Source organism: Lindgomyces ingoldianus (genome assembly GCF_010093535.1).
Source record: "Lindgomyces ingoldianus strain ATCC 200398 unplaced genomic scaffold BDR25scaffold_10, whole genome shotgun sequence".
Taxonomy (NCBI): domain Eukaryota; kingdom Fungi; phylum Ascomycota; class Dothideomycetes; order Pleosporales; family Lindgomycetaceae; genus Lindgomyces; species Lindgomyces ingoldianus.
Genome location: NW_022985171.1, coordinates 689,720 through 706,118, shown reverse-complemented (window position 1 = coordinate 706,118; position 16,399 = coordinate 689,720). Strand labels below are relative to the sequence as shown.

At 49.2% G+C, this 16,399-nt stretch overlaps 6 protein-coding genes across 6 annotated transcripts; 5 read left to right on the top strand and 1 right to left on the bottom strand.

The window, feature by feature from the left end:
- Positions 1-95: 95 nt before the first annotated feature.
- On the bottom strand, positions 96-4,526 carry BDR25DRAFT_333108 (multidrug resistance protein 1). The gene is made up of 9 exons (XM_033692806.1): positions 4,327-4,526; positions 4,092-4,279; positions 3,386-4,042; positions 2,751-3,333; positions 2,134-2,701; positions 1,914-2,080; positions 1,328-1,857; positions 941-1,262; positions 96-879 (listed from the first exon to the last, which is right to left on the bottom strand). The coding sequence occupies exons 1-9, from the start codon at positions 4,453-4,455 to the stop codon at positions 211-213; spliced, it is 3,813 nt and encodes a 1,270-aa protein (XP_033549631.1). The 5' UTR covers positions 4,456-4,526; the 3' UTR covers positions 96-210.
- A 253-nt stretch (positions 4,527-4,779) lies between these two features.
- On the top strand, positions 4,780-8,255 carry BDR25DRAFT_302440 (fungal-specific transcription factor domain-containing protein). The gene is made up of 8 exons (XM_033689795.1): positions 4,780-5,078; positions 5,143-5,218; positions 5,299-5,362; positions 5,663-6,123; positions 6,176-6,474; positions 6,687-7,133; positions 7,341-7,576; positions 7,658-8,255. The coding sequence occupies exons 1-8, from the start codon at positions 5,019-5,021 to the stop codon at positions 8,190-8,192; spliced, it is 2,178 nt and encodes a 725-aa protein (XP_033549630.1). The 5' UTR covers positions 4,780-5,018; the 3' UTR covers positions 8,193-8,255.
- A 259-nt stretch (positions 8,256-8,514) lies between these two features.
- BDR25DRAFT_219293 (uncharacterized protein) lies at positions 8,515-9,453 on the top strand (the record flags this gene model as incomplete). Its single annotated transcript, XM_033684957.1, has 2 exons — positions 8,515-9,039; positions 9,121-9,453. The coding sequence occupies 2 exons, from the start codon at positions 8,515-8,517 to the stop codon at positions 9,451-9,453; spliced, it is 858 nt and encodes a 285-aa protein (XP_033549629.1).
- A 1,373-nt stretch (positions 9,454-10,826) lies between these two features.
- Positions 10,827-12,548, top strand: BDR25DRAFT_258242 (salicylate hydroxylase-like protein). Its single transcript, XM_033686525.1, has 3 exons — positions 10,827-11,186; positions 11,253-11,941; positions 12,008-12,548. Exons 1-3 carry the CDS (start codon positions 11,064-11,066, stop codon positions 12,522-12,524), a joined length of 1,329 nt encoding a protein of 442 aa, XP_033549628.1. The 5' UTR covers positions 10,827-11,063; the 3' UTR covers positions 12,525-12,548.
- Positions 12,549-13,134: 586 nt separating this feature from the next.
- BDR25DRAFT_312689 (uncharacterized protein) lies at positions 13,135-14,373 on the top strand (the record flags this gene model as incomplete). Its single annotated transcript, XM_033691317.1, has 1 exon — positions 13,135-14,373. One exon carries the CDS (start codon positions 13,135-13,137, stop codon positions 14,371-14,373), a length of 1,239 nt encoding a protein of 412 aa, XP_033549627.1.
- Positions 14,374-15,020: 647 nt separating this feature from the next.
- BDR25DRAFT_312688 (uncharacterized protein) lies at positions 15,021-15,961 on the top strand (the record flags this gene model as incomplete). The annotated part of the gene is made up of 3 exons (XM_033691316.1): positions 15,021-15,027; positions 15,216-15,483; positions 15,592-15,961. The coding sequence occupies 3 exons, from the start codon at positions 15,021-15,023 to the stop codon at positions 15,959-15,961; spliced, it is 645 nt and encodes a 214-aa protein (XP_033549626.1).
- Between the last annotated feature and the right edge of the window lie 438 nt (positions 15,962-16,399).

Here is a 16,399-nt window from a genome sequence, read left to right as displayed (position 1 = left end):
TGGTGTATGGCTTGGACATGATATTGCATCTTGGCTATGAACGCAACTGTATTGTTCTCGGAGCAGTGTGGATCTATCTAGTTATCTAACGAAATGCATGTACTTTATACAAATCTGGGCCCACGGCCTAGGATTGATATGCGGCAATCATATCATATTCTTAACACTTGCAGTCCTATATCTAAATATCAAACCTGACATGCACTTAAGTTATGCAGGTATACTCCTATCCAAACTTTGACCCAAACACATCTCATAATACATCCCCCTCTTCGACAATAAGTCTCCATGCGTCCCCATCTCCACAATCCTCCCCCTAGAAAATACAATAATAACATCCGCGTCTTTAATAGTACTAAGCCTATGCGCCACCGCAATAGTAGTTCTCCCTGACTTCGCTCTTTCCAGCGCGGCCTGCACTACCTTCTCAGATTCCGTATCCAGCGCGGACGTCGCTTCATCGAGCAACAGTAACCTCGGTTCCCGGATCAGCGCACGCGCGATCGCAATGCGCTGGCGCTGACCCCCAGAAAGTTGCGTCCCGCGACTTCCACAAAGCGTTGAAAATCCTTCAGGAAGCGAGGCGACGAAATCGTAAATATTCGACTGGCGCGCAGCACCTTCGACTTGTTCATCTGTGACCCTGGATTCGACACCCATAGCAATGTTATCGCGGACAGAGCCTTGGTAGAGCACAGGTTCTTGCTGGACAAGGGAAACACTACTTCGGTATTTGCGGGGACAGAGGGAGGGAAGGGGTTGGGTGTCATAGGTTATGCGGCCGGTGGTGGGGTCGTAGAAGCGTTCCAACAGTGCAATCATTGTGGATTTGCCGCAGCCCGAAGCGCCGACGAAGGCGATGAATTGGCCGGGGAGGACCTGAGGATGTTAGATATCGTAGGGTAATTGAGAATGATGTGAGATTTTAGGGTAGACCTACATCGACACTGATGTCGTCAAGGACTTTAGCATTCGGCCGGCTTTCATAGGCAAAGACAAGGTCTTGGCATTCGATATGTGCGGCACCTTTTTCATCAGTGTCGCTATTGGTGTCGTGGGGTGGCTTGGAAGGGTCTTCTTGGACAACTGGATTTAATCTGCGGAGCCAGAATATGTAGTTGGCTGCACCCCGGGCTTTTGTCATGCTTGTTGTGTAAGAGAAAAATTGGGCCGCGGCTTCACCGGAGAATATGACTGCAATGAAAACGGTGAAGAATTGTTTGTTCGTGTATTCCCCGAACGAGACAAGTCGCCCACCGTACCTGGAATATATTAGTAATTCTTCGTGGGAGGGAATCGAGTTGCCATGCAAGAGAAACTAGCTTACCAGAAGCCAAGACCCATGGCTAAGAAGGATACAGATTGTGTCAGAGAGTACCAGAACATGGTCCAAATTAATGCTTTCGTGGATTGTTTCGCTACACCGTGGAGTCGGGCGTGATATTTTTCCAGAATATGTTTCTCTAGTGCAAGTGACGCCACCGTTCGGATCGCAGAAACAGCTTCGGCTGCAAGGGCGGCACTACTGGAGAACCGCTTGCCTGTATCTTCCTCAAGTTTGAACTCGAGCCTGATGCGGAGATACCCAGCAAATATGACTGGGGGTAAAGCTCCAAAGACGACTACAAGTCCCAATTTCCAACCTACAATCAGGGCAAGTATGGAGCTAGAGATGACGTTGACGAGATTGACGAGCATTAGCATTATGTTAAAGCCGAGCAATTCGAGCAAGCTGTTTGGGTAGTTTGAGAGATTTGAAGCTAAAGAGCCGGTTGCATTCTCTTCTTTGTCGAAGAAGTTCATGTCTTGTTTGAGAATTGTATTGAAAATCTCGAGTCGATACCTCCGCGAGACGTGCTGTGCTTATGAGTAGATATATTAAAGGCGGAACAGTTTAAGCTTACCTGACATACAAGGTTGCTCGCCCACCCTATGATTGCATATACAACCAGATTCCCGATTGCAACCATGAAGAACATTAGAGAGTAGAAATTGCCCTGATCTCGACCCTGTTCAAAAGGGATTTGGAATGCTTCGACGATTCTGGCAAAGAGAATTGCTTGTGCTGGAAAGGTGAGGCCTTTCGAATATTACTTAGTGCGTAATGGAGCGTGAAAAGAGGACTAGCCTTACCTCCTAGAACAGCTGCAGTGGCGAGAAATATAAACCAAATCCATAGAGAACCTTGCTCCCACAGAACAATCCAGATGCATTTGAATAAGCTGTAGTTGATCCCATCTCTTTCATATAATGTCCTGACTTCACCTCCATGCGTTGGTCCAACTTGAGTTTGTGTCCGAGTGAGAGAGACTTTCTCAGCTTGTCCATCTTCTAAAAGGTCCTCCTTACTTTCGGCCTGGCCCAGATCTTGAGCTCGTACAAGTCGAGCGTAGGCCCCATTCGCATCGATCAGTTGCTCGTGCGTACCTTGCTCAACAACCATTCCATCCGACATTACCGCAATGTTGTCAGCATCACGAATTGTGGACAGCTTATGCGCAATAACAACTGTAGTTCGATTCGCAGACACATTGTCTAGCGCTTGTTGTACAATTTTCTCTGCCTTGGGGTCTAACGCGCTCGTTGCCTCGTCGAGAAGGAGAACCTTGGGATCAGAAACGATACTACGAGCAATAGCGAGCCTTTGTTTTTGTCCACCGGACAACATCATTGCTCGTTCGCCGATCTGAGTATCGTAGCCCTGTTCGTGTAAGAATTTACCAGACCTTAATTGTTACACTTAGACTTACTTTAGGTAGGCGCTCAATGAACTCATCCGCGTAAGCATCTTTACAGGCCTTTTCTATTAGAGCTCGTTGCTCCGTAGCCGGGAGACGTGCTTTGTTGGTGCCAAATAATCCAAAAGCGACATTCTCATAGACTGTGCCACTGAAAAGTACAGGCTCTTGTTGGACCAGCCGCATGTTTGTCCGAAGCCATTGTAGGTTCAACTCCTGAATTTCGACACCGTCTAGATAAAGATTTCCAGTAGCCTGGTCATACCAACGCTCTAGGAGACCAATGATGGTGCTTTTCCCCGAGCCACTGGCGCCGACTAAGGCGGTGGTTTTATTTGCAGGGACTGAGAGTGAAAGGCCTTTTAAAACTCCGACCTTTGGTCGTGCAGGGTACGCGAAATGCACGTTCCTCACTTCGATGTCCCCAATGCATTCGTTTGGTATTTTTCCTTCATTAGAAAGTGGATCGATGACAGAAGCACGGTCGATCGTCCGGAAAAGCTCCTCGGCAGCCGAAGATGCTTTGGTCAGAGCGAGTATATTCGGGGCGACTGAAGTCATGGCTGTCGCGGCCACGATAACCGCAAGAATTACTCTAGCATGATCATTCAGTAGTTGTGTGTTTGGGAAGCGAGTAGGATACTCACGTGAAAATTGGTCCGGACTGGGTTATCTCTCCGTTGGTATACATTCGGATGCCCTGCCAGAAGGCCAAACCATATCCACAATATATACAAAAGAATTCAGTAGAAAACAGGACTGCATAGTTAGGCGACTTCTTCATACCCACTTTCATGGCGTCACCCAGTAGCGAATCGTATTTTCGAGACAGAAGCGGGTTTAACCAGAAAGCATGAGCGGTACGCATGGTTGAGAATACTTCCTCGGCGAGTAGCCCAGCCTTGGAGTAGATGGAGAGCATTTGCGATTCCTGCTTCGTGTCGACAACAATACATATGCTGGTAACCACTAAGATCGTAGGCACGATGCTTATGGTGATCAATGCGAGTTTCCATTGCACAGCAAAGGCGACAATGAAAGCAGTAACAAACGTCGAAATACCTTGTATGGTGAGGGTGAGTTTCTCAGAGATACCCGTATTGACGTTGTTACCGTTCGTAGTGGCTTGGGAAGTGATAGAACCTGCATCTGCAGAATCGAAGAATGCAATGTTTTGGCGCAGTGTATGCTCGAGGAAGTCGATTCTCAATGCTTTCGTTGTTCGGATTGCTGATATGGAGATGGAGATGGTGTGGATGTATACCAAGACAAACTTAGCAATGAAAAGATATACAAAGTACAAGCTGCGTGTTTCGTGAGGAGCTGGCTGGTTGGTGCGGGGAATTTACAAACGTGTATTTGTTCACCTCTGAACGATATTTGGCTGGTGAGATGATACCAAGGGCGAATCGAGTGAATGTCGTCACAAATTTGCCAAATATTAAGTCCATCAACGGTAAAAGGGTGCCAGCAGCAATGGCTGCGACGAATGCGATGATGTTGAGCGTCCAGCTTATCCCATCAGCGTACGCGAAAACACGCTGTCGCGAAGTCAGGTGGTATGTCTTGCGTAGACGGAGCAGCTTACACGATAGCTTTTCATGCCACCTTGGGCTTCTTTTGGTTTGACATCGTCATCTTGCACTTCGTTATGCGACCCTGCACTCGACCGTCGGCTTGGTGGTTTCATATTATCCATTTGGCGAGAGAGGGCCATTGCTGAACGAGAGTTGAAGCGCAATGGTTCGTCCTGGACGATACAAAGCGGGCGCCATTTTTATTCACACCACACGGGTAGAACGCCCTCCGCGCGCACCGAAGCGAATAAAGGACACGGAACAGTGGGGATGGAAGGAGAAGAATGGAGAAACCTTGCATAGAAGGCCAGCAATACGATCAAAGCGAGGTGTTCAGACTCAATCTTCTCGGCAGCGTCTTTGACATCGGCCTGTAGCGCCGTCAGTGGAACTTTCGGCGGGACTCGCCCCCAGTCTACATTCCATCTTGCCCTACACACTTCATCTCAAGCCTGTGTCTCCTCGCATCCATCGCCAAATACAGAATTGCTGCCTGGTGCTGTCGCTAACCCCGCGTGCATAATACACCGCGTTCTGGACTGTCGACGTAATCGATCTCTGACTGTTCGTTTTCCTCTTGGCACCTGGAGCCCGAGAATTCCGACGCCCGACAGCACCTCTTTTCTTCGACCGTACCCGTGAAATCAGCTGCTCGCCTTCCTCGCATCCCGACTGTCAAGCATGCCAATCACGTTAAGCTGTTATGGAGGATAGAGACGAGATGGATGCGGCCGCGGATGGGTCTCTAAAGGTGCAACGAGCCGTAAGCGATGTCCTCCTATGACCCAAAGTCTCCTTTTGCCTCTTAATTGACCTGCGTTTAACAGTGTGATTCTTGTCGATTGAGGAAGATTCGTTGTGACAGAACGATTCCATGCTCCAATTGTCGAGCAAGCAAGCTGAGTATGTTGGTCTGGATGAGCTACAGCGGCAGTCGCCGAGCTTCGACCGTGCATCTAATTTACCCAGCTAATCTCAATCAGGCTGCCAGACGACAGCTCCAACTCAAAAAGTGCAAAGGCAGAGGATACATATATCTGATGAATAGTAAGTCTATACCTATCTTGGTGCCGAGCTGCGCTAGTGCTGCGTATCCGCACCTTAATCAGGAAATAGGCCGTGTACCTATTCTAGGTTTCTCTATCCCACTTCTACGGACACTGCTGCAACTTACTGTATTACGTACAGCTGCTCTGGAGCCGTTGTATTGTCAAATGGCGCACAAAACACTTTCAGTTTTAGCATCCGAGTCTTACCCATTATCATTGTCTCTTCGCCCGTCTCTTCGCCCAAACCGCAATCCTAACTACGAGGTTTACTTGGCTGACAAGATGTCGCCTTTTCCAGCGAGCGGAAGATCGACCGAATAGAAGACCGCTTAGCAGGTATTGAGAATGTCCTCGAAAGTCTTGCAGCAAAACTGGGCAATCTCGACATCAAGAGCGAAACTTCCGAGCCTAGTACTACTCAATCCAAGTCGAGCCGAATTGGAAGAAGCCCTAATTCTAGCGCCGAAGTTAATGCGCCCTCCCCAGCCCCGTTCGAAGGAGAAACAACGCTTAACACTCAATCGACCTTTGCCCGGGATTACTTAGAGCGGACCGTAGTCAACACTTCAATCGGACAAAACCCTCAGGTCAAGGCCGCTCTCACATCGTTGCAGAGTATGGTCAAGAGGCAGAATCAGAATGTGACATCTAAAACTGACGCTCCGCTCTTTGTACATAAGGCTGCATCCGACGTTAACATCTCGCAGCTCGAACGTCCCCCATGGGAAGCTGCGAGTGATGTACTCGACAAAGCCACCAGTTTGCCCCCCCCCTCCATTGGTACCTGCTACTGACCTAACAAAAGATGCAGCCTACCCAACTATGTGCTTTGCCGTCGTCTTCCCGTTTCTGAAGTTGTCAGGTTTCAAAGAAATTTTCAAAGAAACATGGGACACTCCGCAAGACGCCCCAGTAGGTCGGCGGATTTTGGTTTATGGCATTCTTTACAACATATTCACCGAATTTGGAAGCTACCCGCTCCTTGGGCCTCGAAATGAAAAGTATCGCGAATACGGCCTTCAAAGCCGCGTTCAAATGGAGACAGCGATGAGTGAACTAGACATGTTCCTCCCAGCAAGTTATGAGAATATTCTTGCACTGTTACTCGCTGTAAGTGCTTCGTACGATTTTACTTTCCTTATGCCCCGTTTGATATCTACGATTGTGATCACAGGCCTCCAATTTCAACCACTTTTGGAGTGTACGCTGCAAGATGACTGATGTCACACCCTTTCCACTCCACTTGCTGTTTCTTTTTTCCATTTCTATGTACAACACTTAGGCTTCTAGGTCACAAATACCTGAGGCTTACAGTTACCTAGGCATCTTACGCAGTAGAAATGTGTAAACCATCACTTTGCTGGACAATGACCTCGACGGCGGCAAACCTCTGCCAACATCTCGGTTACCATCGAATCGATACCATGAAAGATGATACTATGGAGGAACGCGCGTCCAAGATCCGAGTATTTTGGTTTATATACGTAATGGACAAGACACTCTCGCTTCGTCTCGGTCGAGCGTCTTCGATCCAGGATTGGGATATGTCACTACCCTTTCCTGCTGTTGGTGAAAGTTGTGATCCTCTTTTCGCATCTGCAAAAGGATCCGAAATACAGCTGTATTGGATCAAGGTGGCACAGATTCAAGGCCAAACATACGAGCGGCTCTTTAGTCCTGCGGCATTCATGAAATCGGAGCAGGAGCGTGCACAGACTGCCGCAGAGCTTGTAAATGCGCTCAACCGGGCTTGGTCAGAGCGTGGAGAGGCAAGTGTCTTAGACTTTACCTTCCTGGAATCCACTATTCGAGAGTCGCTGCCGCCTAAGGAGCCACAGCCCCCAAATCTTACCGATCCCCCTTCCAAGCGGAGGCGTCCTCCTATTATCTTTCCTACTCCCACTCAAATTTCCTTAGGCGGTGAACCTAAACCTATCAAATACATAGAAGGTATTCTTGTGCTGACTTTTTGTTAGATAAAGCTTACATTCCTAGGGTCATTCGGAGACGTTGGGGACCTTTTCTACCACGCTGACGTTGTCATGCACTACTCTATTATGTCGTTGATCCAGCGGGCCGTGATTCCAGATAATGTTACATTCAATCAGGACTGCCTGGAGTCGGCTCGGGCCGCGTTGGTCTCCCACCAACGATGCAGTAAGAAATACAATATTCGAGGGAATGAAGATCTGTGGGCAGGTTATTTACACTGGTGCGTGCATTGTTATGTCTGATGCATTTTGCCTCGTAGCATGAGCTCGATTATCCAGGGCTAACCCCATCCCCTTCCTAGGTCCGTGCTTCAGGCCCCGTTCACCCCCTTCATTGTCATTTTCTGCAACGCAATAACTCACTGCGACCCGTCGGATCTTACTTCCCTCTCTGAATTTGTCATTTCCCTTGAGTCTTGTCGGACAATATCAGACGGCGCCGACAAGCTTTACAAGATGTGTCACATGTTCCTGCAAGTGGCAAAGCTGTACGCAGAGGCTAAGAACAAAGAAATCGAAGCTCAGAATGAGCATACAAACCAAAATGGGTTCTATGTTCCTGCCAGCAGCGAGCAGAACCTTGATTTGAGCGCCATGACGCAGTTCGACCCATACTTATCGGCTTTAGGGTTGGTACCAAATAGCGCTTGGCCAATGGCTGGGTTTGTTGGCATGGACGGCAGTGCGGAAGGAGCTTCGGCAGCGGGAGGTGAGGCTCTCCAGGCGGCGTTTGATCATACGGGTGGGCAGAACACGGTACAGGATTGGTTTTCTGGATCACGATATATTATGGGTCTCATGGAAGAGGACATCAACATGCCGGACTTGAACTTCTAGAGGATTGGGATATATTGTTGTGCGTGTACGATACAACTAGATCTCTACTTGCTCATTCTGCGGACCTGCGCGTGGTTGAACGCGATATCATGTGACCGGATGACCCCGCAAGTCCGTGCGCGCTGAAGCCTGGGTCTCATCCAATCCAGCATTCCCGAACAGTAGTCTATCAGCACACGCTTTCGATGAGGCCTCCCCATCACGACTTTGGAGATGCAATCCCCATTCTTGGATTGCAGGAAGACTGGTCATCTTGTTTCTATTGACATCACATGAGACGGGTGCCTACATTTGGTGACATTTCTCGTGACTTTTCGTCACCATGGCCGAGGAGGCGCCATGTTCAGAAACCGTCGCACACGACGACATATGCCCAATCTGCCATCTTCTCCTTTACGAGCCGGTTAGGACGCAATGCAATCACGTTCTCTGTGCGGCTTGCATGACACAGTGGGCGGAATCATCAGCCACGACACATATTACCCCCTCCAACCTTGACCTCGATCTCACGGACTTCGACCCGAACTACGACCCCGCCAGCGATCTTTCAACTCTTGAAGCGAACTGTCCTATGTGTCGAACTTCAACTGCGGCATCGTTGGATGCGGAGCTGAAACAGACGCTGGAAGCCCGCTATCCCGTGACGTATGCGGAACGAAGAACAGAGGAGGAAGCAGCACGAGGAGACCAGAGTGGAGGGAACGGAATCGAAGGCATGACTATCTTGATTGGGAACAGGCATCGTCTCATTAGGACTTCGAGGGCGGACGCTGCGAACAAGCATGACTGGACCTTCTTTGTAAGGTTCTCAAGACCCGAACTCATCCAGGAAGTGAGCGTTGACTTGGTATGACTGATCCATATCTTTGCGATACAAACCTCAAATTTTGCTAGCTCTAAGCGTTGTGCTAACATTTGTTTTACCTAGCACCCAACCTTCAGGCCGCCCCGTCTCGTCCTCACGCAACCTCCATTCGAAATCCGCCGTCTCGGCTGGGGCTGGTTCACCATCGAGGCCCGAATCTTACTTAAAGAGCCCTACAGCTGGATTACACATGGGGCCGATCAGAGAGCAAGGACCCAGATGTTGATGCTAGAGTGGACTCTGGATTTTGAGGGCGATGGCCAACAGGCGAGAGTGAGAGCGAGAATTAAGAAGATTGATGGGGACCCGATGGATGTCGATGAAAGGCCGAGGCCCGTATACTGGCCGCATGTAGATGATGAGAACGATGAAGATGATGAAGACTACGTGGAGTAGTGAAGTTTCTGGGACCCGCCTGGGGGTTGCTGCTTGTGGTACAACAGTTCGGATGGTGCGTGTTACCATCGAAATGCTGTGAAGGGTTTCTTTCCAGGGTTTTCATGATCGACTGTATCACGTCAGGCCTTTCATGGTATTTCTTTCTCAGTATCCTTTTCTCAGGTAGTCCCACCCCCACTCCCTCTACGGAAACTCTTGGGTCGGCATAACAATTGCCTCCAACGCAGACGACACCGTTGATCTGATTCCAATATCAAAGTACTACTTGAATGAGGACAGAGGGAGATAGAGACTACAGACTACCGACACTACTATCGGTATCCAGTTCCCAGGATATTGGCGCTTTAAACCCGTATCTGAGTGTGCGTGGGAGTGAGGGGACGGCGTACTAGCCTTACACTCAGAACCGCGATTTTACTACCGGCGGTGGGAGGTTGCCTGAGAGAGTGGGAATACATTTAAGGAGGGTGGGGTTGGAGCCGCAGTTACCCCGCCGAAACTTGGAGAGGAGTTTGACGAGGGGAAGGATGGTACAGTGAAGAGGCAGGGGAGGATGGGTGGTCATGAGAGTTTAGGTATGGATGAGACTGAGTATGTAAGGGGTGGGTATGGGGCAGAGGGGTATGAGCAACATCCTACACGGGTGAGGGCGGTGAGGGTGCTCTGAGTGGCGGGTACTTCTGCTGTGTATATACATGTTCGATCGGTGTTATTCTTTACTGGACTGGACGTCCAAGAGATGGTGGGTTTGGGGTCAAATTTATTGAGCGTTTATACTAGCGAGTCACAAGATTATGACTATAGGTGATTAGTTTATAATGATATGAATGAATGTTCGAAATGGATAGTCTGCAATTGTACACTTGGCAGGGTCTTTTGGATCCGGTTGAGGAATCTGGAGTGCATGTTAACCCAACTAGGCTGAGTAGCAGGCACCCCAGCTTTCCCCTATCAAGCTCCAACCAGTGTTAGCGCAACGGTACCCAAATGTGGCCAGGATGTTAAATTATCCCACACCTCCTCTTGGCAAACCAACCGGGAGTCAAGCAATGTCTCAATAACCACCAAACGATTGGCTCACCTTAGCTTGGCTGATTTTGGTAGATGAGCCAGGAGAGTGTACAGCGCAAGCGGTGATGTTCAGATGAATGAACCGACCACAAAGAATTACGGCCGGCTACGGGCTGATTACCACGAATGAGATTAAGGATGGTTCTAAGGTCGAAGTTAAAAAGCTAGCATCAAGTCATGTTTCGATATGGTAATCCTCAACCCAATCCGGCTAGCTCACGGCATTCCCGTGAAAGCTCCCCGACAAGCCTTCCCCGCATCGTGCTTCGAACTCATTTTAGGGTTCGAGTGCCTCAGATTCTAGCTTCAATTTACCTACGAAGTCAGAATCTCTTTCGGGGTAAGGGTTCCACGGGATTATCAGCGCCATTGCATCGGATCGGAAGCATAGTGTTGGTTTCGGCTTCGAGAGCGGCACTGTCGTACAAGCGGCCCCACGCGGGACGAGCTGCGATGATGAGGGGAACTTGACGCTCAACTCTACACTCTTTGAGGAATTCTCACGCCCTTTCTGATTCTTTCCTTCTACGTCTCCAATGCCGCACCAGCTGGACATTGTTATCGTCGGGGCGGGCCTCTCGGGCCTGGCGGCTTCGATCCAGTGTGCATTGGCCGGACATGATGTCACGGTTTTGGAAGGTGCGAAGGAATTAGCTGAGGTATGAATCTTCCCCTTCTCTTTTATTTCCTCATCATCTAGTTAACCTTAGACTGGGGTTGCGCAGATAGGTGCCGGCCTCCAGTTAACTCCCAACGCAACTCGTCTTCTCCAGAAATGGAGTGTGTACGAGACTATTAACGGACCTTGTGAGCCGACGACGTGTACGGTATATAACTACAAAGGCAAGGTTTTGGCACGTGAGGATGGCTTTGATGAGAATAATCGCCGGAGATATCATGCGCCGTTTTCGGACTGTCATCGTGTAGATTTGCAGAAGGCGTTGGCGAAACGGGCGGAGGAGCTGGGAGTTGGCATTGTCCTTGGGACAAGAGTGACCAACCTTGACTTGGGCAGCGAAGAAGAGGGAAATACGGGAGGAAGGAGAGCTAGAGTCATGACCGAGGGTGGAGAAGTTTACCAGGCGGATCTCGTTGTTGGAGCGGATGGTTTGTGGTCAACAACCCGCTCTGTCTTCCTTGGTCGGAACGACGCACCACTCCCAACAGGCGACCTAGCTTTCAGAATAGTGCTGAGGCTAGAGCAGATACAAGATCCGAAACTGAGGAAGATGGTTCAAGAGCCTGGTGTGAGATTCTGGGTTGGGCCTGATGCACATGTCGTTGCATACTCGTTGCGTGGAGGTACAATGTATAATGTCGTACTCTTGGTGCCGGACGATCTCCCAGATAGTGTTGCGAGGATTGAAGGTAGCCTAGACGAGATGAGGGGCCTGTTCCAGGGTTGGGATCCTGTGTGAGTGCTTCCAAGCTCTCGCCCGCCAGTCTATCAAGAGTGCCAAATCTAACGGAGCCATTACAGACTAACACAGCTTCTATCCTGCGTAGACCGCGTCGACAAATGGAAACTCATGCATCGCGAGGAAATGACCTCCTGGATCTCCCCACAATCCAACCTCGTCCTGATTGGCGACGCATGCCATCCCATGCTCCCCTACCTCGCCCAAGGCGCGAACTCGTCCATTGAGGATGGGGCAGTTCTAGGCCTTCTGTTAGCCCCTCCCCACTTTAGCTCCCCATCTCAACTACCAAGTGTGCTTGGACTCTTCCAACAGCTAAGGAAAGCCCGGGGCGAGGCCATTGCGAGGGAGACGTTTAAGCAGAGGAGGGATTTTCACCTGCGCGATGGACCGGACCAGGAGAAAAGAGATGAGATTTTTGCGAGGCAGTTGGGGAAGGAGGTTGTGGGAGCATTTCCGAGTCGCTGGACTTGTCCAGAGGTGCAGCCTTGGTTGTATGGTTATGATGCTATGAAGGAGGTGGAGACTGCACTTAAGGCGCGGAGTAGTGAGGGAGATGCGGAGATGGGGCGGCTGTAATTTGTTGGCTAAATTATGTAGGTGGTTGTTCCGAAAGTTCATTTTCTTCTGTGAGAATCTCACACCTCATCTCTGCTCTTTCCACTTGCTGTCCCGTGTCTTGATCGTATTCACACTATCCGCAAAACAGAATGGATTTCTGTGCTTTCGGTACCTTTCAGGTTTTTAAGTCTCTTACTCCTTATTTCGAATCTAGCCTTCCGCTCAGAGCCGAAACCTCCACTTGAGACTATATTCTCTCCTAGCCCTTCTACCGTCGACTGCCAAGAATATGTGAATGGCGCGATCACAAGGCCCAAGGCTTTCACCTTTTGATTCCATTGGTGCTTATCTGAAGGACTAGGTGTTCGTGGGTATTACTCAGATGAAGAGCCATGTTGTAGTGGATGTGACCGTGATGGGGTGGTGAGTACGCAAGGAATCTCTGTGGCCAAATACATCGAATTTTTCACTTTCACCGCCTTCCGTATCGTATCTGCTTCTTACATCAAACGGCGGGCTTGCCTATTTGAACCACCTCGAAGGAGCGCACTACTGCACCTTCCTCTTCCAACCCACCCCCATCTTCCAACTGGCCATCTCTCGCACTATAACTCTCCTCAACACTACTATGGCGACAATTTTACTCGCGCCAATTGAACGGCTTCCAATCGAGTTACTCGAGCCAATATTCTTTCGCTCGAATAACATCCATCTTCCGCTGGCTAGCCATGTCGTCGGCACTAAATTGTCGACAGAGCTCGCCTTTAAGACCTTGAGCATACGAATTCTCTTTAAAGGCGATGACAAGGAAAGCCAATTACCGCAGTCACCGGATGTATCACTTGAAGTCGTTCAAACCAAAACTCAGCACATATTTTGGCCTTTGACTAAGAGTGAGAGGAAAAGGAGGAAGGACAAAGCCGCTCGGGAGGCACTCGACTTGTATACTGGAATTTGGGAGGGCCGAGTGGTGACCAGCCCCCAGTATCGAATCTTCTCAGCCAAATTTATGACTTTTGAGAGGTTCAAGAAGTATCTCGCTATTGCCTTGGGATCCGAAGAAGTAGCTAAGGAGCTATTGGAGATGAGTCTTCATACTGTCAACCAACTCAGCTTATTCGGCAGCCACTTGCCCGATGCGATGGAAGATCCGATCGGGAATGAGATACGCATGACCCTCAAATATTGGTGTCTGCATTCTGCCCTGCCACTCAAATTCATGAGACCGCCGTTCTCGAGGCAGAAGGCGGAGTTCTTGCACCTACTTCTACGTCTTCAGTTTACGATAACGGCAGCTCAGCGTCAAGAAGTTGAAAATCAGTTGAAACCGGCCATGGAAGCAGCTATTTCCGAACCCAATGAAGTTCTATTGGCCTGTCTTTTCTCAAGCACAATTGGTTTTTTGGTCTCACCTACGCTCCTCAAACGCGTAATTCTATCTCCGGAGATATCGGCCTCTGTCCTCACTATCATGATAGACGCTCACTACTTCCACACCGACCAATGCTTGACCCATAAATGTCCTCTTCAAATCCTCCCCGGACTCGAGGAGATTCCAGGCTGGTCAAGTGACGAACTGACAAGGATTAACGACAATTTGGGTAATGATCAGGGAAAAAAGATATTCTATCCGAGAGAATGTCGCGAGGCTGATTTGAAGGCGCCAAGGCGCCTCTATGATGAAGTTGAGCTGAGAACGATAAGGTGGCCGGTCATTCCGAGGAGCTTATTTCAGACAAACGGCGAGGCGAATGTTGAAGAGGAAGGTATATCCCATGTGACGCCTGCCTCGGGGGAGAGTTGGAGGATTAGGATGGCCAGGAAGGTGAAGGGGATTATACCGGGTTGGCTTGGAAGGGGAGCCTGATTTGAGACGCAGAGTTCCAGCGCTTAGATTTTACTTTGGATTGGTGGAGATACTTCATGACCTGAATTCACCTATCCTTACGGGCAATGGGGAATTGCAGATGGATCCTTCCCTGTTCTTCCTCCCTAAGTTGTCTTCATATCCTACTATCTTGCAGCTAATTCCTTGTCGACTGCTTCTGAATAGTAGTTGATGGTACACCGGTTCCTGAATATAGGGTGATAGTACAATAATAACGAAGAATCCTAAAATCGCATGTTATCTAGAGGGATCGATGGAACCGAGTGATAAAAGTCTGATTTAGTACTTACATGCTCGAAGGAAATTGATTATCCGCTATAGATAAAGCTATGTGAACATCCCATCCCGCTTCTTTAGATCAACACTCCACAAAGCTGAATCCGGCTAGCCTATCGCAGCTTTACTCCGCATTTCCCATCCCTCGCCTCGGTAAGACTTTCGCGGGCGGCTACATCATGTATAGAGAGTCAGATGAGATGGAATTTTCCACAGCTATAAGCGCAGACATCTTTGTACTCGAAGTACTAACTCACTGTCAAAGGAAACACACTGAACCATGACTTCAACCAGATTCCCAGAAGCAGAAGGTCGCGATCTCTCCGAGTATCAGAAAAAGCTAAACAGAGATGGCTGGTGTGCGATCCCTGATGTACTGAGTCCAGAGAAAGCGAAAGAAGTTCTAGATCGCCTTTAGAAAGCGGCGGAGGAGTCGAGAAAACGAGGTCCATTCCCCTATCCCATTGTTCCCTTCTCCAATCTCACATTCTCATCCACCAACCCCCACCCTGCTATCACTCATACCCCTTACTCACGCCTACCAGGAAACGACACTTACCTCCCTCACCTGGATCCCAACGCCAACAACGTCCGTATCTTCTACCTAATGGAACTGGACGAGATATTCCGTGACCTAATTGCCCACCCAACGGCTGTTTCCATGGTGCAAAGTTTGCTCGGAGAAGAGTTTCTAGTCTCGAATTTCACTGCGAATATTGCGCGCCCCGGGAGCGGGAGCATGGGATTGCATAGTGATCTCAGTTTGCAGTGTCCGGATCCCTGGGTCGGCAAGTGGGGGTTGAATGTTATATGGTGAGTATATTTGTGTACACCCACATCGCTTCTTTATAAAAGAGATTAACAGATTCGATGCTCTGGAGGGGGTGGTGTGTTATAAAGCGAGCCTCACCATTTTCCCAGGTGCTTGACGGACTTGTATTTCGAAAACGGCGCTACCCTCTACATTCCCAATTCCCACAAATGGACCACTCGCCATGATATACCCTCCGACGCTGAATCCCTGCTCATCCCGTTTCAAGCTAAGGCCGGCTCGATCGTCTGCATGGAAGGCAGAATCTGGCATACTTCTGGGAAAAATATCACGAAGGACCAAGACCGCGCACTGTTGTTTGGGGCGTATAATGCGCCATTTTTAAGAGGCCAGGTTAATTGGGCGGCGGGATTGAGTGAGAAGACAAAGCAGGGGCTGAGTACTCAGATGCGAGATTGGTTGGGGGTGGATGCGAGGGCGAATACTGGAAGGGTTAAGGGGGTTAATCGGGTTTATTAGGGATTCCGTGGGGATTCTCGGTCTGGACGAGGGAATTCGTTTTTTTCTGCGAAGTTTGCTAACAGTGGTAGTGAGGTGAGTTCGGAACTGGAGAGGGCAGGGAGAGGTGAATGGACAAAATATGTGTTGTGTAACACCGTTGCTTTCTTTTTCCGGTTGGATCCACTGCGTCTACAACTCTGTGAAAGAGTAGACATAAGTACTGCGCAAGGCGAGTTCATTCAATTTCTCTCTTTCGAAATCTATAGCTTTAGCCTAGCTCAATCACTCCTCGTGTACCGTTTCTTTCTTCTTGACACTCCGCCATTGGTGTCTCTAGCCCTGACTCCCGGATACGGAAAGAAGGAAAAGTGCCAAGCGATGGATTCCGGTTTCATTTCCTGCATTGGAGCATTCTTCATCTAGCGTGTCTCTGTAAATGATAACAGGAGAATGCGA